At 35.1% G+C, this 22,922-nt stretch overlaps 1 protein-coding gene across 1 annotated transcript; it reads left to right on the top strand.

Moving 5' to 3' along the window:
- The first annotated feature begins 869 nt into the window (after nt 1-869).
- LOC128997389 (homeobox protein aristaless-like) lies at nt 870-22,785 on the top strand. Its single transcript, XM_054423025.1, has 4 exons — nt 870-963; nt 12,545-12,780; nt 18,784-18,877; nt 22,276-22,785. Exons 1-4 carry the CDS (start codon nt 870-872, stop codon nt 22,647-22,649), a joined length of 798 nt encoding a protein of 265 aa, XP_054279000.1. The 3' UTR covers nt 22,650-22,785.
- The last annotated feature ends 137 nt before the right edge of the window (nt 22,786-22,922 follow it).

The following is a 22,922-nucleotide window of genomic DNA, read 5'->3' as shown; positions in this document are numbered from 1 at the left end:
TGTGTTGATAGCAAGTATAATGATTGACTTTTATTTTTAAGTATAAAAATAATTGGTTTTTAAATTACTTAGAGATTGAACATGACTTACGATTACAACGATTGGGTAAACCATGTCTTTATCTGTTTTTGTATCGTGTGTTTTTACCGACGAACCAGATTCTTGAAACTAACTATCTATGACGTTTGCCTTTTCCTAGATAGATTCATTAATTAATAACCAAAATTGCCATCGATAACAATTGGAAAATATTACTTTTGTCAATTTTTCTATATTTCACACTCCGAATTGAATCGTAATATAAGTGTAATATTATAAATGAAACTTGTAATATAGGTTTTAGATTAATAAAACCGATACGGCACCACTAATGCAGGAACATTACTGCACTAATTAAACAAAATGATAATAATTCTCCTACAAAATTTAACAAATACCATTGCAACAATACATGCATCTGTTACAAAAAACTAAACAAATCCAACAATATTGTTCCACTTATTTTTCCACATTGCCCAAACTGGGGCGTTAACAGTAAAATAAACGGAGGCAAATTTAATGAAACCCAAAGGAGGGGGGAACGGAAACAACAAAAAAGCTTAGGTAAGTTTCGGTTGATACAATTACATGGAATAACTTTGCGCTTACAAAAAGCTCTCCCATTGTAGCCAGCGCGGCGCTCTGGTTGGTTAGTGGTGCGCATGCGCCCCTGGCCTCGCGGGGGTTGGGGGAGGGGTGGATTTTTTCACTTATTAGCTATTTAGGTTGGGGGTTGTGGAGGGGAAGTTTAGCTGTCAATCTACTCAGTGTGTCCGCGTCTGTCTTCCTGGTAGCGTCTACGACTGGACTCGAACTCGCAGCCTCTGACTATGATGGACCGACATATGGTGTCAGCTTCAGTCACAGCTAGACCGAGGGCTGTATACAGCATTGACCAGATACTAGGCAACAATAGACCAGAAGGTTAGTGTTTCATTTATTTTTTGTGTTAAATATTTTCTTATTTAACCAGTGAAATGTGTTAGTTATTTAATAAAAATTGTTTAACTTTACGTATTTTTCTTTCACTATCGAGAGTAGTTTTAACACGTTCCCATCAGTTTTGGCGTTGGCTAACCAATAAGATATGTTTAATCTATGTTTGTGGCCAGTTTTTTTTTTTTAAATTGATGGAGTTCAATTGAGCTACCTGCAAGTCTCTTGTTGTGAATTGCAAATTTTTGTCGAATGCGTAAACTTTTTATCCGAGCCAAAATAAATTGATAGCTTGTTGCGGACATCTTTTGTATCGCATGACACATTACTGTATTGTACAAACAGAAAACTCGAATGGTATCATTGCACTCTGTGATTAGCTCATTCGAGTACGATGTGTTTTAATTAACATTTGGTTGACAACAGCTTGTCCATTTAGATGGGATGTCAATCACATTGAGTTTTGGAATTAAAAAAAAAACCGTGTACGTTAAACCAAAAATGTAGTAATGAATAGTTGATTCTTACAAAATTCATAAATGAATAGAATGGGAGTGAATTATTGTTATATAAATAAGTATAAAGATCACTTGACCTATCTACACAGGGCGTTTTTTAAACACAATCCAAGTTACACCTACAACTATGTGTTACTGTAACGACAAAACAAGCTTATGTTGTTATCCCTGTTTTGTTTACTTAATTGAGTCTTATTTACAATAAATTCCCAACAACAATACCTCAGATAACTATGCAACAATGCAGCACAGCTGATGCAACAATCAGCTGATCGTTAATGAATCGTTAATGATAACAGGTAGGCTTATACCAACATATTTTTTTTTGTTTTCTTCGTTAAAAAGTGTCCCTTGGTACTTGCAATTTTGATAGCAATAAATAAACACCCTGTATAACCACAAAAACCTTAATATATTTTGAATTCAAATTTAAAACTGATAATGCATAACTAATAAATTAGCTTAAGTAGATTTATAGGGCTTTATGTTTAAGGTTGTAAGGTTAAATACAAACTATTCAACCGATATCCCATAACTGTATGATCACCAAATATTATGTTTGTAAACTAATCATTTAAATTGTACCTGTTTTGACTGAATTTCAAATTAAAACCACCCCTAATGCACCTTCAGTTTTTCTGATACAGCTTGACGAGCTCTGCTGCTTGTCAGAAAGAGGGTCGCTTTTGCAGAAGGGGTCGAGAATTAAACAATTGCTTATATCTGCTTGTACGTATTGGGGTTAATATCTACCACTCATGCAATTGAATGTTGTTAGGGCAGTGTTTTGTATAGTGGTTTTAAGGGGGTTTTACATTAAAACGAAGAATAACTATAATCTATAAAACCTCTTAGACAAATAGGGTTTCCATCCATTTAATCTGGTTCAAAAATAGTCTATTAATTTAATTATGCCTTGTTTTTACGTTTAAAATTGGTAATTGGTGCAAAAAAAATATTTATAGGTGACAATTATTTTCAACGAAAGTTAAAATCAGTACAGAAAATTTGAAAATAGTGTTTGTTTACGTACAAGCGGTTTGATTTTGCAGTTCGAGTCTTTGGAGGTTTTATTCATACCGTATTTAATACCTAATATGACAGTAGGCCTACGTTTCAATTATGATAAAAACAACTTTCACACAAATCGGTTTTGTATAAATCCTTGAAGTCATACCACATATATGTATTTTATTAATTAAATTGTAATGATTTAGAGTTTAAGACAAGCCATTATCATTCCTCAATAAAATGAAAGAATTACCAAAGATAGAGGTGTAGAGTTAGTAGCCGAATCCAGAATATAGTACAATGGTTATTGAACTAATAAGGTCCATTATTGTGTCCTTTAGTCCCAATTAATTTAAGGTCCAAACTTTTTTAGACTAAAAAACTGTTTCAACAATGACATCAATGAGAACCCGTTTGGCTATCATTTTAAAGTGACATAAGTTTGTTTTTAACACGGCGAATATTTAATTGAAATCTAATAATCCACCGAATATAAAATGACATTAGTAACAACAACAAGTTGAGATCTAAATTTTTTGCTTTTGATGTATTTCTTGGCTATTGAGATCACTGGAATTTAAATATTATAGAATTTTTAACAATAATTTAATATAGTTTCAGGTTACTTTGTGATTTAGGCTCTACAGTTAGGTTGACGTACATTTTAAAGATGTGTATTATTCACTATGTGTAGATTCTCATAACTTTTCATGAGCTTCAATTTAAAATTGTACGTCCTTATACATGATTAGTATAAATCATTATTTCAAATCAGGAATAGTTTATTTAGCATATAAGGGTGCTGAAATCGCGATCTACACACAAGTTTATATTGAACATTCATCTATATATAATCGAAATGGATTCTAATCATATTGTAATAACGGTATCATCACATGGGAAGCGAGTCGGTCTAGTGGTAGAGTGCGGGGCTACGGTCCCCGAGGTCTTGGGTTCAAATCCCGCCAATCCCCAATAGGATTTATCTATGTGATAATGCCGTTCTTCAGGTCTAAAGTAGTGTGTAAAACAGGGCTAGAACTAACGTCATAGGGTGTGGAAAAAAAATCTTATTGTAATGCTTAAAGCTTATTCCCCCGTCATATGTAAAGTGGTCATATGTAACTTTGGCGCACTAGAGGGTGCGCAAAAGTATATTTTACCGTAGTTCAGGATGAATTTCACAACTTGTCATACTACAACCAACACATGAGACAGTGCGTAATATCTAAGATACATTACAATAACATGGCATTAAGTAAAAATAAAATTTTCAAAATGAAGCAATCCAATTGGCTATTAATTTTACGAAAGTCCATGTGTTGAATTTTGAAATTTTCAAACTACAAAAACCAACCAATCTTACGTTAAGTAACGAAATGAAATAATGCGTAGTGAATAAACAAATATGCACTTTAAACTGCAAAAAGAATTCTGTAAAAACCGTAAAGCTAAAAATGTTTTTCAATTGATGACTGATTTGCCATTAACTAAAATAAATAACTTAACTTACGGAAATCATAGCTTATAACTGTTTGTTTAGTAATCACTTTCGAAATCTCACACCTGTATCTCGGTCCGTAATGAAATTCGACCATTACCTACCGCAAGGATTTCATCCGTGAGAAACGTATAATCTATAACATTTCACTAAGTGGAGATGGCAAGTAAGAGGTTTAAGTAAATTTCAAGTCGTTAAGTTTAATCTCGGAATGGAATGCTCTTAAACTTGTGTTAATCTCGTCTTATGGAGCGGAAATAATTATATATTTGCAAAGTATTTGCATTGACCTTATATCTACACTAGACGTCCTATATTGTACTGTAATCCATCGTGTAGATATAAAGTCAATGGTACTTGAGTAGAGTGCGTGGTAGCATTGACTTTATATCTAAAGTCAATGGTGGTAGTGAGAAGTAAGCTAAGCCAAACGCATATGAATGTGGTGATTGTAGAAAAAATCGCAGCTTTGGCATTAGCTTTTAGGAAACAAGACGGCGTATTCCCAATAAAGTACTTGGGTTGGAGTCCAGTCATAGAGAAATTCTAGATCTAGTTCCTAAATATCAACAAGCTGTTGGCTTTTCTCAGGATCGGTGACCTTTTGTTTATTATTATCGCAATATAACCACTCTTCTGCTATAGTCAAGTCAAATTGAACTGGTGGTTAATTAATATCAGCTGGCCTATTTAATAACATTACCTTGACCCGCCAGTTCTATTTGCTTTAACTATAGGTAGCTATCGTTGGTCCCACTGAAAGAGCTACCGATTAACATATTGCTATAGTTGATCAATATATATCTTTTAATAAGCAAAATGCATCAATACTATTATCACGCAATGACAGGGAGTTCAAAACAGTTGTTCAGTTTTTTCGGGGATTGTCTGATGTCTATCTCCGACTCGTAAAGCGTGCTGAAATTTCAACGAGGGAGCAAGAGTATAACACCCTTACATAAATACTCTTTATTGTATCATGTCTTTTCCTTTAAACATTCCTTTATGTCCTAGCCTTCTCAGTAATTACCTATTACCTAGGTCACAAAATTATTTCTTAAATGCTTTCAAAATCCAAAACGTCATCGTATTTTCATTTAAACACTTGTTAAACATTAAATTCCAACATTTTAAATGGCCAGACTTCTTTCCAGTCAAATATTATATTTGATACATATATTGACAAGCTAAACATCAAAGAAGAACAAAATAAGAAGGACAAAACAAACTGAAATACAGGTGGCACTGGAGAGAAGAAGAAACATCATGATTCAGTCAGTTTTATTTAGTCAGTGGCAGTGACAGACAGTGCTGGCCAGCCTGTACAGTTTTAATAAGTTTTACCAATTTTTATTCCATTTTAACTACTTATCAACATGATAAGTTTCAATTATTGTGATTGTGGCCGTTTTTTAAAGAATCTATTGACATACCACAATGTATGGTTTGATGGGGTTGCATACAAAATGACCTGATGAAGTGCTAAGGAACGAAACTAGTTGTTATACCACTGTGGTAATAATTATATTTTATTATTTTGGTTATGACCGTAACATTCTCAGTAATTTACATATTACCTTGTTCACAAAATTATTTCTTAAACCCTTTCAAAACCAAAACGTCACTATAATTTCAAGCACTTGTCAAAAATTAAATTTCAACTTTCACATCTTCATCACCTCCTTCAGAGCCTACACTAAGCGCCATGTAAGCCGCTTATTTTACAGTTAAGTTTTGCAACATCCAAGGCGCGGTTATCCAAGATGAGCGTTAATATTTAAACCATTGGCTAACTCCGGTGATATCGTTCAGTCCCATGTAAGCGGGGATTCCCTCACTGAAGGGGTTAATCTCAAATCCAATATAGGAAATTGGGTCCACTTTCGCCACTAAGCTTGGGAAATTCGCCCGGGTTTTACCGCTCGATGCTCGACTAATAGTTTAATCGGATCGCGGATAGCTGTCGCGTGGATATTAGGACTGTATTTATAGTTGCACGTGTGTTGGTGATTTAAAGTTAAATCGTGGGAAAGGTCAGTGATATTTAGAAACTGGACTCGGTTTCTCTTGATTGTGAGGCGAAAATTGTACTGGAAGAAAGGGTGGAAATAGTGAATTCTGCCGCAGCAAACCTGCAGACTAAGATTATTTCAACTTGTTGATTAATTACTACAATTCTTCAGAAATGCCTTATTTTCCCCTTTAAAAAACATATTTAACGAGTACTAAAGTTTGCTGTTGGGATGGAAACGAGTTTTTTATAAAATAATAACAGAGCAGGATGCAATACGTTTGGCAAACTTCATCAAAATGTACTCATAAAAAACATACTAAAACAGTTTATTTTCCTCCATAAGAATAACATGGGCATTTTAAACGTACAGTTTCTTTGGAAGTTTGTCTCCGAAAGCTGTAAATGTAAAACAATACTTCAGTATACGAAGTTGTTTGTTTTTAAGCTGTACAAAATGGCTGTAATGAAATGATAATTGGCTATTTCCATGATCCAAGATTAAACATGGACAAAATTAATTTTCAAAATCCATAACACGCCGTTTTTTTATTGCTGTTTCACAGTTAAATGTTTCAGTAAAATAAAAAGTCGAATTTTCTAAAAATTGGCCCAAACGATTTGGTTTAAATTTAGGTATGTTATAATAATTTTGTCTCTGAACAAGATAGGAAGGTTAAAACACCAATTGCTGTAAAAACTACGGTTCAAAAGTTATTACAACATTTTTGATTTTCCCTACTTAAATCCATTAATTTATGGACAAATCTGATTAAAAATAACTTGAGAAATTTTGACTCAACACCCTTCCATGTTATAGTTATTTTAACTCTAAACGTGTTGCTACAACCTATATTGTGAATATAACGGTTAAAAATAAATTTCCTAATAGATTATCAAAGTCACTCACTGCTTACCCATTTCTATGATAAGGGTTGTTGACAAGCTAGCGGGAGAAAGTTTGTGTCCGATTGCTGATACCGTTCATTTATCCTATCATCAATATCTTTGAGCGTTTGAAGATAAATAACTCAACTGATACGTTCATGATTTCCTTAAACTCGAGACAAAATCGATTTCCTGCATTTACATTGTTGATACGATTCTACATACGCTAACGTAATTGTATTTGAACATTCAACTCAATCAGAGCTGATACCATTATTCACGAAGGCGCAGCGTAGCGGGGTTTAACTTATCAATTACCTAAATAACTTATCACAATTCCGACATCATCTGAATTACCTTTGACAGATCGCAGCCCACACAATACAGGGTAATGTTGAAGCCATTATTGGGAATTTATTGAAAATGCTGCAATTTTCCTAATTGCCCAGATTGAATCGCGCGGCTGCGATATTCTAATTGGAATAGATTATTCCCCCTCCCTTCTCATGGTCGATTTTATGGTTGCCGTATTTAAATCTTTATTGCACGTTCTAGTTTTAATTTGACCGAATCAAACCGCATCGCAACCATGACTGCGGTCCCGACGTCCGTTTTGTACGTATGATTGTTCCCTTTAAAAGGTTTTGCGGAACAAATTATCTGCATCAGTTGGAATGTGCATCATTAAGCATATTTGCAAATATCTCAATGCAGAACACTTGCGAAACAATCTTAGTTATGATTCATTTCGGTGTGTAATAGTTTTGAGAATTTCAATCATTACGGTAATCGTGGATTTTTAAATAATTTTTATCAGAAATAGATAGACTTGCTAACTGCATTGATCTTATAAGCTAAGCTTAAAACTGTCTTGAATCAGGGTATATGAAATATAGTTAAAAAGGGGTAGAAAAGAGGCGGGGAGAAAGAACATTCTGCTATGGAAATAGTAGTTTTTTTAGACAGATAGATAAAAAATTTAATTGTATGGACCAAAGGATAGCGAATGCCATAAAACTCACAAACTTGATTTCTCTCAGAAACAGATTTGCAACAAACAAAACAAACTATCTACCCAATCATTTATATTTCTTACAAATATACTTATCCATCATAAATTCATCGTTAAAATCTAACTTCTTATACTGCACTTAATAAAGAAAATATATTTTAAAATATAGAACCAACGATTACAGTCATTATTTCTACATTACCTTTAAAGATGATATTCACCTTTCAACACTATTCTCCGAACAGATTAAAGTTTTAGATTCGAAAGACCTCTTTGATTAATTCGAAAACCAATTGCGATACGAATATAAGTTGGAATAATACGGAATCTTTTAAAAATAAATCCCTTTTATGTTTTATACTCGTGGAATGATAAAGTGATGTGAAAATACAATCCTCTTATTGGAAGTCTTCTGATAATGATGTGAGACTGTAAAAGAACCCGATTATATTAAAGGTCGAAATTATGTTAAGGATTATATGTTCGGAAAAAGCCAATTCGATAAGCTTCTTGCGAACGATTACCACCCTTTAGCAGATCATTTCAGAAATAAGAAACAAATGAATGTTGTTACGTTCCATATATTGTGCTCGAGTCCTCATTATCGATATTTGAAGCTTTGCTGTTTTCCCCGTTCTTTTGCGAAATTTAAATCTCTTTATGTGTTGTTTTTATTAGATTCTATCATTATTCTCAATTCGCTCCTTTTATGTAATATATGGAAAGAACGTAGATAAGAGTTAGATAGTAGTTAGTCTAAGGGTATAGTTCATATTTTATCAAACTAATTTGCACCAAACAAATTCTACTCACAATTTTTGTTTAACTTTGGTGAAAAAGATAAAGCATTTTTGATTCTGATTCTCTTTCTAATGTACATTTTTCATCATACATATCCCATATTACTTCTTCGCCCAAATGTTACCTGCCATTTAAAAAAAAGTATAATAGCCCAAAACGAGCTAGGATTTTGCTGCAAACGTCCCCCCAAAAACAGCAACACTGTTTCAAAACAGTTTCAAAAATATCTACCGACTCACGCACTCTCCGACGTATGCACACAGACAACACACATCAAAATCTTACTTACGCACCGTTGCACATCAACCCTTAAACCGCAGGGTGTTAACCGCTTATTTCCGCCCCGATGACGCCCAGATGCTCATATTTAGCCCATTTTGTCACGGGATTACAGCATGTAGGCTAGCAGGGGCCTGCCTTTGTATTTTTACACTTCTATGCGCACGTGTAAATATTGTAACTTTGATAGCCCGCGGTTTCCTTCATAAAGGAGCCCCGCAGGTTAGTTAGTAATATTGTGGTCCTGGTACTGGATACTTAAGACACTTGAGGTTTGGGGTGTGGTGTGAATGAAAGGGGTAAGAACACATTGTAAGTAGATGTATTGTTTGAATTTTGAAATATTGTTGAAACCTCATGAATATACACTAATAACATAGCAATCGGTAAAATCAGTCATATGCATATCAATATACAATTATATGAATTAATTTGTAGTACATAGTTTACTGAGTAAATGGAACATATTAGTAGAATTTTCTTCCTATACCTCTTCTTGGTTCTTAATATTTATAACCACTTAAAATATTATCACTATACAGAAATACCAACAGCAAACAATTGTTGTACTGATTAAACATATACTAAGATATAAAGACACCCTCCTCACTAAACCTGCAGACTTTAGTGAATTTCCACCTGCCCGATTGGATTTTCACTAGAATAGCTCATTAAAAATTAATTCCCTATTAAAATAGCATTAGGTTCTCGAGTATGCCTACTTAGGTTTGCTGCTACAGGTAAGGTGTTAAAGTATTATTTTTGTTAATTGTAAATAGTTTAGTATAAAATAAATATGGAATATGAATTTAACGTTTATTGTTTTAATCGAAAATTACATTTTAAAAGAAATATCACTCACTAAAACGAGCCTATAACTTCCATAAAAGTCTTTGTTAGCCAATGTTGTCTAGTATTTCTCAGTGATCTAAACGTATAGTGGTTTAAACCAAAGTGCTTTACAAACGGTGGGAGCCATTTAATATACAATTTACCTTATATTGACACTAATGTGTGCTTAAGCTCACCAGCTCAGTATACGCTGGACAACCCTCGGTGTGGAGTTTTGGCGGGAGACGTGTCGCATTTTCCCGCGTAACCATGGCTACCAACCCCATTGTTTACTTTGCCCAAGAGTGTCTGATTTTTCCCCGCTAAAGATTTCTCTGCCTCCCCCGCTGCATTTGTTTCTCCACTGGGGTCAAAGTAAAACTAAAGCGTGGTTTCTAAAATGAGACACAACTAACTTTTTATTGCCATGAATTAAAATGAGTTTAAATTAAATATTTCGTTAGGTAGCTGACAATAAATCATACATTACTTCCGAAAGACTACATTAAATCAATACTAAGTTATTTTAGATATTAGTGTATAATTTTCTATACACATTACAAATATAGTTACAATGCATTGTTATTGTTTTACAACCACAACTTTATCCAAATTCCCTTTAAATTGCACCAAAAACTAAACGCAAAACCAAAACTTCGATAACAATAATATATTTCTAAATAATCAAGCTTTAACCAGGCAAGTATTTTATTAATCCAAATGAGGTTAACCAATACCCAAAATATCCTGTATTAAATAATAAATATCAGTTATCGAATGATTTATTTGACCACAATTCGTTTGGGCGAAGGGGATCTCCCGCGAAACATGTGGCTTTTAACAAAATACTGCGCTGATAATGGTTGGTTAATTATTAGAATAGTTTTTCTCACTCCCCCATATTTTACATTTATGAAGTATGCTATTAAACAGTCTGTAATCCATTACTGATAATTAATATTCCATTGAAGGGATTGGCGAATGAAACTAGTATGACATTCTATACGCTTTTCAAACAATCAATTTTGTGGGTTTCGAAGTTCATCGTTATTCAATTTGATTTATTAAATAAAGACCAAAGAATCCAACGAGGTATTGCTCGTTGGTTACATGTATTCATTACGGGGACTATTTTATATACCCGTGAAATAAACCTTAAGCATTTATTTTTATTTTTATTTGTACTACTTCATCATGACGAGGTACCCAGCATATCATGTGGCAAGGGTACCATTTAAGTCTCAAATTGAATTTAACTTGGTAAAAATTAGATTTATTCTCAAGTTAAGGATAAAAATATATGTACAAAATAGTATTTATAGGTGTCAATTTGGTCAATTTTGTTTGTTATCTCATGGAAATAAACGTTCGGGTCTTAATTCTACACGGTTTTTTAAAAAGTAATGGCATATGGATGTAATAATTATATTGTATGAGCTTGTCAATATTTTCTCCTAAACCAACAATTATGTGAAACGAAACAACTAAAGAATATTAAGGCAGTCCAAAGATGAAAAAATATTCATCACATTTTACTTGTTTTAATAGTTTACAAAACCATTAATGCAATTCTCTTTGGCACAAAATCAAAGCCTCTACATAGATCGAAATCAAAGACGGTATCAAAATCAATCTAGTCATAACAACCATAGACAATTAATTAGGTCTACTCCTTTAATCCATGGTAAACCCCAAGGCTAAATTTGAGTCCAACTCGATGTATATTTATATCAAAGACTGTAACAAAATCAAGTTTAACAGCGGTGAAATTAAATACTAAATTTATGTCCAGCTCCGAAACCAAATCAAAGACGGTAACAACATCAAGTTAAAGAGCGGACAGCTACGGAGACTTTGAGCTTCCTGACATGAGATAATTGGGAATCAAACCTATTGAGGGATGAGCACAGGGGTGGGGGAGGCTATTCATTATATTTACATGCAGACAATTAAGTGCCTAGTCTGTCAAAGTGGGTTTGATACGCTTTATCTACGACCAGTCGACCTTATCTTATCACTATGTCGCCACCCTCAGCTTTATTACCAATTACCCCTGTATACGCTCAGGAAACTATTTGATTAGCTCCCCTCTACATCGCGAAACCAGCCGTCAATAGTGTTTAAATACGTTTGAGCTAACGCGTTATCACTTAAAGTGGTATGAGTTGATTTTGAAAGTAATTGTGTATTGTGGTGTATCACGATTTTTTGATTGTGAAAAATCTTTTTGTGATGCATTGTTTTTTAGCTTCGTTTTTTACTGGGTAGTACAAAGTTTGGCTGCAAAATGCTCTTATTTATATTTCTAGTTCTTTGCTATTTTCTACACAATTTCACTGCACATTAAAATTTTCATTAGTTGACTCTCGTTGTATAACTATTTAAGTTTTGAACTGTATAAAGTTTTTAAGACACAACATGCTCATCAAAATAAAATACACTCTAAAATCCACTTCTGGGATAAAAACGTACTTTAAGGAAGTCTTAAAGTATTTAAATCCTAAATTATACTTTTAACAGTGAAAACTCTTCTAAATGAGTTTGAGTTTCAAACTACCCATACTCACGATGATTTACAAAAGTAAGGACAGTTTATAAAATAAAGTAGCATGGTTAAAAGCGCAACCTTTGGTTGTGCTAGGACCCTGAGCCCCCCTCCTAGAATACAATACAACACGGTTATACTTTGTATATAACAAAGGACCTCCTTGTTCCAGAAGCAAAGGACGTGTTGAGCGTCTCGGAGTTGGACGCTGGCGGGTCTGCGCCAGAGGACTGCGGCGCAGGAACGGACGATGACGTCAAACCGCGCAAGATCCGGCGCAGTAGGACCACATTTACAACCTACCAACTGCACCAGCTGGAGCGAGCCTTTGAGAAGACCCAATACCCTGATGTATTTACAAGGGAAGAGCTAGCGATGAGACTGGACCTTAGTGAAGCTAGAGTACAGGTAAAAGAGCTTTCTGGGTCTATAAATTAGGTCTTGTCAGAAACTCTGATTTTTTGTTAAAATTTCAGATTTTTTCGACTTTTAGCGAATTTCCCTATAGGGAAGTAGCTATTACCGTAGGTGGCACGGTAAGACCTAGACCCGGGACCGATTTACTTTTTCATTTTGATGTCCCCAGAGGCCAAAAACACCATTCATTAAAATTTTTATATATGTATATATATATATATATATATAGACTTATATATATATATACGTCCGTGAACGCGATAACTTGAGTAATTTTTGTCCGATTTTGATGAAATTTGGTTTAAAGGTGTAAAGCGGGATAAACTTGAATGAGTTCGCAAACCAGCACGATCGGACCATGAGAACGGGGCTTTACGGGGGGTTTTATGGGGTAAAAATTGGTTTTTCTCACTTTTGACCCTCAAAACACAAAATTTTCCGATTTCTCTTTAGACCTTTTTAAAGAGCTTAAAAAAACAAATAATTTAGTATATAAAAGTATTTTTGTTCGATTATTGGTAACGGAGAAAATTAAAGAAATTGTAAATTTAAAATTCCCATGTTATTCTTATGGAGAATTTGTCAAATGTTGTAGTTTGCTTGTTTATGGATATATTTTGATCAAACTTGGCAAATTTATTTATTTTGTACTAAGCTATCAATATTTTACTCAAAAACACACTTTATCAGTTTCCTTGTAGCAGCAAACCTAGGTACTCGTTAAACCTAATGTTATTAAAATATATTTAACTGAAAATCAATTCAGACAAATGGAAATTCGCTTAGTCGGCAGGTTTGCTGCGGCGGGGGTATTTTGTTAATCCAGTTAGGTTTTAAAGCCGTAAGGTGACATCAGATGTCAATTTTGTGAAATTTCCTGCCTTCCACCTGAATTTATCATTTCTTTGTCAATTGTTTGATCAGAGGTTTTCTAATATATTTTAACAGGTGGGTAAAAAATAGCTAGCCACTAATTGACCGGAATATTATTTTTGAAGACTCTATTGGTGGTAAAAATATTTTAACAAACGAAAAGTCACGTAAAAAATCAAATTATTAAAAAAAATCTGATATTTTCCCTCTTCTCGCTTCTTGCAAGGTGGAAGTTAAAAAACGAAGTGAATTTCATATCCTATGGAACCTCTTGACACAGAGACGTGAAAAATACGCTTAAATGATTATCTGGAGAAACTCATATGCAGCAAAATAAATGCTAAACAATTATAGATGTGTTATGTACAAACGAAATGATTCCCTACTTAACAACAAATATATTGGGCATAATTGCTGACAAAAGGAATACAATTAGACATAACATAGAAATCTTCAAAATATATTTTTAGAAATATAGTTCTGCTGCAGATCAAGCCTAGCGTATACTTTAGTCGCTCGTGTCGCTTATGTCAAGCTGTATGTCGCTCTTGTGAATCCTGTCTTAAAATTTGAATGGACGTTCAAGCGGACCTTTAACCTTTAGAAGCAGTTGAAGGCTGCCATGTACTCATAGTTACAGAATGTACAAATATTATGTAAGTATACAATCGAAACAAAAAATCTGAATTTAATAGCCTACAGTTAAAACACCTAAATAGGTAGACTCAAATAAAATACAAATAAACTAAATTTAGTCCGACTTATCATCTACATTTGTTTGAATATCTTCGAAAAATACTCAAAACTGATCGAATCGTTGTAAATTGAAGAAAATATGCTTTGTATAATTTCCTCGGCAAAGGGTGGTGAATCGGACCTAATGAGTCTAATGCTCTGTGAAGGCTTTACTCGCCACAATACAAGTGGATTCTTCCAACATCTTTTTATTGTTATCGAGAACATTTCTGCCAATTACACCTTGAAAAGAAGCTCTTGGGAGTTTTATTTTAGTCTGGTTTGAAATAATTGTTCGTATAAGTGCTCTTGAAAGCCACTGATCAAATGCAGTCTTGGTTTTGTATTTAACCTAATTTTTTTGACTAAAACCAATCTCAGACAATACATTTCCGTATTTTGACGGATAAAATTTTTTTGGTGATTATTTTAAAGTACGATTAAGCACTTTGGATATTCATAAGGTATTACAATGGAGGAGAAAAGCACACATAATATAGATAAAGAAATAAGATAAAAAATATTTGTTGACAATAGTGTTTACTTGTCGTAAGGATAACATACACAAACCTTAGATTTTTCATCAGCATCGGGAGTGTATCTGTCCTATTCAAATGCATTACGTTATATACTCAACAAATCATATACTACGTAACAACAGGTAAAAATAATATCTTACCTATTCCATCCCAAGAAAAATCAATCATATGTAAAAAAAACACACGACTCGCATCACAGAATATAAATTATCAAAACAATTCCTCAAATCAAATTAAACCAACCCGAATTGTTTCCGTATTAGCAGCTTAAAAAAATTAGTTTAAAGCCAAATTATAAATTATAAAATTTATAAAATAAATTCTCTATTACGTACTGTCATGTTGAAACTATACTCTAGAAGCAAAATCGATCACATAAAAAACTAAAAACAAATTCTGAAACATCAAAACGTTTTCTCAAAATCAAAGTTAATTTTCCCAGAGATCTGACCCTATTCACTGTCACATAGCTTGACAGGATCGACTATACGAACACAAAAGCTGACAAATCAAAATCATCTCATAACAAATTCAATCTTCTCAGAATGCTTGCAACTTTAACACATTACCTGACAGGATCACCAAGCAATTCACCTAATTGCCCGTTAATGTTATAAGTTGATAAATAGCTTATACAGTTGAACCGTGCAGTTGACGGGCGCTTAGCTTAGGACGTAATTGAGCGCTCGGACCAGAAATTAATTGGTTGCTCCTCTTTTGTAGTAGACCCTCCGCTGAGATCTGAGGGCAGCCTCCCCCATCGTCCATTGTGAGCCTTGTCAATTAAAAAACGATAATTACCCCGTAAGTGACACACGCAGATGTCTGACCGGATTTGTTGACTTTGGGGAGGATTGGAGGTGAAACATAAGTAATTCCTTGGACACTATTTCCTTTGTAAGTTCATACCTTATAAGATCGAGGAGCGAGCTGGTCTAGTGGTTAAAGCGCGGGACTTCGGTTCCTGAGTCCTCGGGTTCAAATCCCTTCAAATCAGCAAATGGATTTTATCTAAGTAAAAATGCCGCAAACCCTAGGTCTAGCCTGAAGTAATCTGAAAAACAATTACGCTTTCGTGCCTAGCGTCAAAAACCTTCTAGGATCATTTTAGTTTATTTGCTAGATACGGGTGATTGAAATGGCAAAAATAATGTTTTGCCAGGCTAAACTTTGTCCGGTTTGCGGTTTCATACTATTGCATGTAAAGCGAGTTGAGATAGTGAAAAAAACCGGTTCTAACAACCTTGTAACTAAAATAATCGAATGCCAAACAGATAATAAACTAGATTTATACTTGAGATTTATAGTTTGAATAGTTTAACAGTACATCAAGTGCAGTTTTCAAAATATTAATAAGATTTTAAATATTTACAGTTTCAGATACACGAATGTAATGCTAACTCATAACAAATGTAATTGATTTTAATGTCTTGTTTGTCTAGATTTGCATAAACAGTTTCCCCAATTATTTTTCACTAACTCTTTACTAAATATAAGAATTTGTTATAACAGATTCTGAAAAATACGAGTTAAGCTATCCTAACATCTATGTAGATTAAACTATATTTTTATAACAAAACAGCAGAGTGCGTATTTGAAGTAGATGAGTAAAATGTTGAGATTTAGATTGACGAGACAGACGAGTCACCATTGTTACTGTTTAAAGGTCAGCTAAATAAAAGGCATATATACTATTTTTTATATATGGTCAAGGTCACATTTAAAAGCCCACTGGATAAGCACAGCTGGTTACAGTTTATAACATTACAATATTAGCGAATTTGACTTGAGGATCTAACTTGTAATTTTTTTAAAACCAAAGGAAATCCACAGCAATTATTCTAAAATATTAAGAACCCGATTGATCGAGACAGAATACCGTGAATTCGCTAAGCGGATTAAACCAAAAACTACATTAATCCGGTAATTCCCGCTTTGTCCGCCAGAGTGCCAGATGGTCGCCCCCGCACTGAACAAGACAAAGCGCAAGTGGCAATTATCTTTAACAATTTTAAGGCGAAGAATGGACTAATTACTTTTTATTACAACCTTTTACAGAGTGCGCGGGTGTACTAATTAATCTATTGTACACCACTCGGGCTTCGGCAGGGTTCGCGGGACTTCGGAGACGTTCGGAATGGAAACAGACCCGAATGAATTAGGGATAATTGTAGCCCAATTGAGGTATTAGGCGACGCAGGGCTAAATTGCTCGGTGATTCTGCTAATTCGACAGCGATCATTTAATCCATTGTGCCTCGATTGCCTATTGTTCGGTGATAGTGACAATGGTAGGATGTCCAAATCGCAGTCCTAAACCTCGCATTACGCTCGATATAGGGTTGTAGGGTTTGCTAGAGTGCTGGGGAGAGCCTCTTTATTCATTTAACTTCACCTCGACTCGATTCTTTTATTCGATAAAAGGAGGTTCCGTCCCAGATGCTACAGTGCGGTTTTATATGGAGTGTGGAGTGGAAATTTGGTGGTGTTAGGTTTTACGCTTTATTTTGTGGGTACTTTTAAACTAGACTCATTTTTGAATAAGTTTGTGTCTAGTTAATTTTTGTATACCTCAGTAATGTTTTAAAACCACTCTCTAAAAAAACTATAAAATAATCTAAGTTTTATTATATTTAAAGTTTGAAAGTATTTGATGTGAAATAGTTATTTGTGTAACTAGTGGTGAAAGTGGCACTTTGCTGCACACGAGAGCGGCTCGTGCGGAACATCTCGAGTGCAGCAAAGGCCTTTTTCACTCGTGTTACACATTCTATTTTTCCTACAGTCACTATAAAGCACATAAATAATTAGTCTTTCAAACACTATACAACACGTTTTTAGGTTCAGCTGGCAACACAAATGGTGCCCTAGAGAAAGTAGTACCCGCGGTCCATATCACTCCACTATTTTTCCTCGGCAAGATATGTGCTCCGCGTTTTGAGAATATAGTTCCGTATGTTTTTGTAATTTGAAGTGGTTTCCGCGCCTAAAAAAGTGCTTTAAAGGTATTTTCTTGTTTATTAAGATCGTAGGAATGTTTTAAAAACGTTTAAAAGAAAAGTCAAGAAAGTTCAGAAATACTGAAACTATAAACACGAAATGAACGTTCATAATAGAACCACGCTGCTTTGTGTTGTTTCGTTGGAATCCTGGTGTGCGGCAAAGTATAAACCGTACGACAAAGTATAAACCGTACGGCAAAGTATAAATATGCAGCAATTAGCAGCTTTCTGTACTATAAACAGTACAAGGAAGCCAACTTTGTCGGGTGACTGTAGGAAAAATATATTTCTTTTATATCGAGCAACCGTTATAAGAACAATTTTTGCCATCAATAAGGTTTGACAATACACTTAGGTATAACAACAAGAATGTCTTATAACAACAAAGAACAATCAATGTCTTAATTTAACAATAAATCGTTATATTAGAGCCTAATAGCAATATATTATTGAAAAAAAAATCAGTTACATCAATTTCTTTATTAAAATTTCCTTAACTTATAAATAAATAAATAACAACTTTTATAAATTTGTTGAAGGTCATCCCTTTTACTTTATTAGTGGAGTAAAGGACAGTTAAATTTACCAACTAATATGAGTACCTATTGTCATCAATATTGTTCAAACACGTTTGAAATAACGTTACGATTTTAAATTACTTCCTTTTTTAAAAGGAAATAAATTAATTATTCAAGCTATACTTCCATTTACCCTCTTACTCCCTCCATTTCCTGAATTTCTACTCTTAATTGTACACAAAGTGTAAGCAAATTTTTAATTATAATTAAATATCTTAAGACTTAGTGTATTTTTGAAACAGGTTCTTAAACATTGCTTATTTTCCAGGTGTGGTTTCAAAACCGTCGAGCGAAGTGGCGCAAAAGGGAGAAAGCGTTAGGACGAGAAACTTCGGGCTACATGCATCCGGACCAGGCACAAGGTGAGAGATTATGTAGTACTAGTAGTACGCTTATTCTGCGCGTAACAGGATGAGTGAACATGAACGCAATAATGAAAGAGTTTACCCACACCTAGCACACTTACCGGGGTCACTGGTGTACACAATAATGTTATTTGTATGGGCAAATCAACCCATGAGTCGGGGCAAATAATGGTGAGTCGGTGACTCAAGTCGGTAGCGTCACGCGAACTTCGGGCCCAACGCAGCGATGTCGTGAGTTCGGATCCTGGTCACTGCCACTAAATTTTATCAGTACAGTTCACCTTTGTACTGTACCGGCTCACCAATTGCTTTGCTGTAAACGATCCACGCACGGGCGAGGTTAAAAGAGGCTGGACCAACCTCTAAAAAAAACCAAATCTCAGTCAACAACAATCCTAACTTCTCGTCCATTAATTAACCAAAGTCATTGGTAATATACGTAATGTAATTCCTGTTTCCCTCTCTTCTCATAGCATTTTATTATTGCAGATACGTTAATCTAACTGTCAAAAAGAGTTCCCACACTCTGGACTGTTCACCTTGACTACTTCCTTTACCACTTCCTACGTCGTGGACCTGTTTCCCTCTCTTCTCATAGCATTTTATTATTGCAGATACATTAATCTAACTGTCACAAAGGGTTCCCACACTCCAGACTCATCGCCTCGACTACTCCCTTCACCACTTCCTACGTCGTGGACCTGTTTCCCTCCCTTCCCATAGCATTTTTAGAATTGCAGATACTGTACATTATTCTAATTATCACAAAGGGTTTCTACACTCCGGAATGCTCACCTCGACTAATTCCTTCACCACTTCCTACGTCGTAGACCTGTTTCCCTCCCTTCCTATAGCATTTTAGAATTTCAAATAGATTAATTTAACTTTCACAAAGGGTTCCCACACCCCGGACTGTTCACCTTGACTACATTCTTCACCACTTCCTACGTCGTGGACCTGTTTCCCTCCCTTCCTATAGCATTTTAGTATTGCAGGTATATTAATCTAACTGTCAAAAGGGTTTCTACACTCCGGACTGCTCCCCTCGATTACTTCCATTACCACTTCCTACATCGTGGACCTGTTTCCCTCCCTTCCTATAGCATTTTAGTATTGCAGGTATATTAATCTAACTGTCACAAAGGGTTTCTACTCTCAGGACTGCTCGCCTTGACTACTTCCATCACCGCTTCTTTCGTCGTGGACCTGTTTCCCTCCCTTCCAATAGCATTTTCGAATTGCAGTTACACGAATCTAACTGTCACAAAGGGTTTCTACACTCCGGACTGCTCGCCTTGACTACTTCCATCACCGCTTCCTAAGTCATGGACCTGTTTCCCTCCCTTCTCATAGTATTTTAGAATTGCAGTTACACTAATCTAACTGCCACAAAGGGTTTCTACACTCCAGAATGCTCGCCTCGACTACTTCCATTACCACTTTCTACGTCGTGGACCTGTTTCCCTCCCTTCCTATAGCATTTTAGTATTGCAGGTATATTAATCTAACTGTCACAAAGGGTTTCTACACTCCGGACTGCTCGCGTTGACTACTTCCTTTACCGCTTCTTACGTCGTGGACCTGTTTCCCTCCCTTCCTATAGCATTTTATTATGGCAGATACATTAATCTAACTGCCACAAAGGGTTCCCAGACTCCGGAATGCTCGCCTTGACTACTTCCTTCACCACTTCCTAAGTGTCGTGAACCTGTTTCCCTCCCTTCCCATAGCATTTTTAGAATTGCAGATACATTATTCTAATTGTCACAAAGGCTTCCCACACTCCGGACTGCTCACTTTGACTACTTCCTTCACCACTTCCTACATCGTGGACCTGTTTCTCTCCCTTCCCATAGCATTTTTAGAATTGAAGATACATTATTCTAACTGTCATAAAGGCCCCCCACACTCCGCAGCGCTCGCCTTGACTACTTCCTTCACTATTTCCTTCACTACTTCCTACATCGTAGACCTGTTTCCCTATCTTTCCATTGCATTTAAGTATTACAGATACGTTAATTTAACAGTCATAAAGGGTTTCCGTACTCCTTTCTTTTCACTGCTCACCTTTCCGCTTTCTTTACTACTCTCTACGTCGGGGACCTGTTCCCCCCCCCCCTTCGCATAGCATTTTAGTATAAAAATATACCAACATTTTTGAATATTTAATATTCAATGCCAACATTAATTTGAATAAATACATACATACCTATATACTTTCAATTAAAAGGCGACATTTTAATACTGAACATAAACGGTATATAACTGCCGACTAATATTGTTAAGTTCAATTTATTATTATGAAAGTTGTGATATTTAAGTAGCTTAAATAACATTATTCTGAAATCTGTGAAATTATAATGATATATATTCATAGACACCAAACTGTTTACTCCATGAATGAAAGAGCTTAGAGTAAAAATCGTTCTCTCTGTCTTAAGTAGACAACAAAATTGTTGGTCGCAAAACGTAAACAAATAAAAAGAAGAAGAAGGTCGCTCCTAATGTTATTCTTATGGGACAAATTTAAAAATGTTTTTTAAGTATTTTATAATTACTACTGAGCGGAATCGTCTAGAATTTTAATGGTGTCTTTACACTGGTGTCATAACTATTTGTGCAAAATTTGAACGCTATAAGTGCAACGGTTCTTGAGTTTTAGGTGCGAACACACACACACACATACTCCAGCGGACAACTTTTCTCCGACTCCGCTATATACGATACATAGATTCGTTCACTTCGTTCACTCATCTATTAATTAATAAATTAATTTGAGAACTATAAAAGAAAAATCTCATAAAAAGATACAGTTCATTGTTGTTTAGAACGCGACCAATGACTTTTTATTTTGGATGTCGTATGGATAATACATATTTTCTAAAAGTAGAAAATATTGTGTATGCCTACAGTTTTTAGAAAACACATGTATTTTTGAACAGTTTGGCTTTTTGTCTAAGTGCACAACGTGAACTCCAAACAAATATTTTTCCATTACTAACAGATAAGCCGCTAAGGCATAGTACATATCGCTGCTTTTGTAAAATACGAAGTTACAACCTTTTCACCAATTAATACTGACATTTTTTGAAAAAAAAAAAAAAAAAAATTAGAAAGACTTGTTATAACATTTTAGATACTTCGAGATGTAAAATGCTCAAAGCACAAGTTAGGCCAAGGCAGCGATGTCTTTGGTTCACTTCCTAGCATCTGTCATTAAATATTATCAGTATTGTATTTAACTATTGTACTGTACCAGCTTAAACAACTTTGCTGAAGACTCTCCTAGTGCACAAACTTAAAGACCACACGAGTAAGTCTGTGAGTTGATTTCTATCAATGTGTAAAATTTCAAAAATTCATTTTAAATTATTAATTTTTCCCTCCTTTTCTAGGTTTCCCGCCAGAATTGGTTCACGCACAGCTGGGTATGCCATCCCTGGCTCCAGACCCATTCTGGCCTGCCCTAGGGTTCAATCCTGCCGCGATGTTCGGTCTCTGGAACAAGACCAGTGCTGCGCCCCTACACAACCTTCTGTCCCACTACATGCTAGGGGGTGCCATCCCCGTGCTGGGGGCGTCTTTCCCCCCTCCACCAGACCATCCCCCGACCCCTAGTCCCCCTGGGTCCCCCTCGGCGTCCCCTGACTCCAGAACTTCCAGCATCGCCGCTCTCCGTCTCCGCGCCAAGGAGCACCTCCTGGATAGGCGACTGGGAGTAGCAGGACCTTCGGACACGTCACCGTCGCCCTCCGCCCACGAGACGTAAGGAAGTGATGAGGGGTGGTTTCAAGGTTTTAAACGATTAATGTCCAAATACGCAAATAATTTGTTCATTTAATTATTGAGAAACGCTTTTTAAATTACGTAATATATGTTTGAAATATTTATCATTGATAACGTAGAAAACCATTTACTTTAAAACAATGGTATTACTATACAAAATGTTGAGAATTAATTTAAATATTAAAAACCCTTTATATCTAATAGTATTTAAAATAATTGTTTAACTTCATGACAAATTCTTTAACGAGTGATCTGT

The sequence above is a fragment of the Macrosteles quadrilineatus genome, unplaced genomic scaffold, assembly GCF_028750875.1.
Source record: "Macrosteles quadrilineatus isolate MER2022 unplaced genomic scaffold, UCM_ALF_1.0 Scaffold_6__1_contigs__length_79288215, whole genome shotgun sequence".
Taxonomy (NCBI): domain Eukaryota; kingdom Metazoa; phylum Arthropoda; class Insecta; order Hemiptera; family Cicadellidae; genus Macrosteles; species Macrosteles quadrilineatus.
The sequence above is the reverse complement of the archived record's forward strand: the minus strand, read 5'-3'. Positions and strand labels throughout refer to the sequence as shown.

What these genes read in the sequence shown, in the direction of transcription:
- LOC128997389 (XM_054423025.1), top strand. Translation starts at nt 870, where the DNA reads ATGATGGACCGACATATGGTGTCAGCTTCAGTCACAGCTAGACCGAGG. An exon ending in AGGCAACAATAGACCAGAAG is followed by an intron (nt 964 to 12,544) that starts GTTAGTGTTTCA and finishes TCCTTGTTCCAG; the next exon opens with AAGCAAAGGACGTGTTGAGC. An exon ending in GCATCCGGACCAGGCACAAG is followed by an intron (nt 18,878 to 22,275) that starts GTGAGAGATTAT and finishes CTCCTTTTCTAG; the next exon opens with GTTTCCCGCCAGAATTGGTT.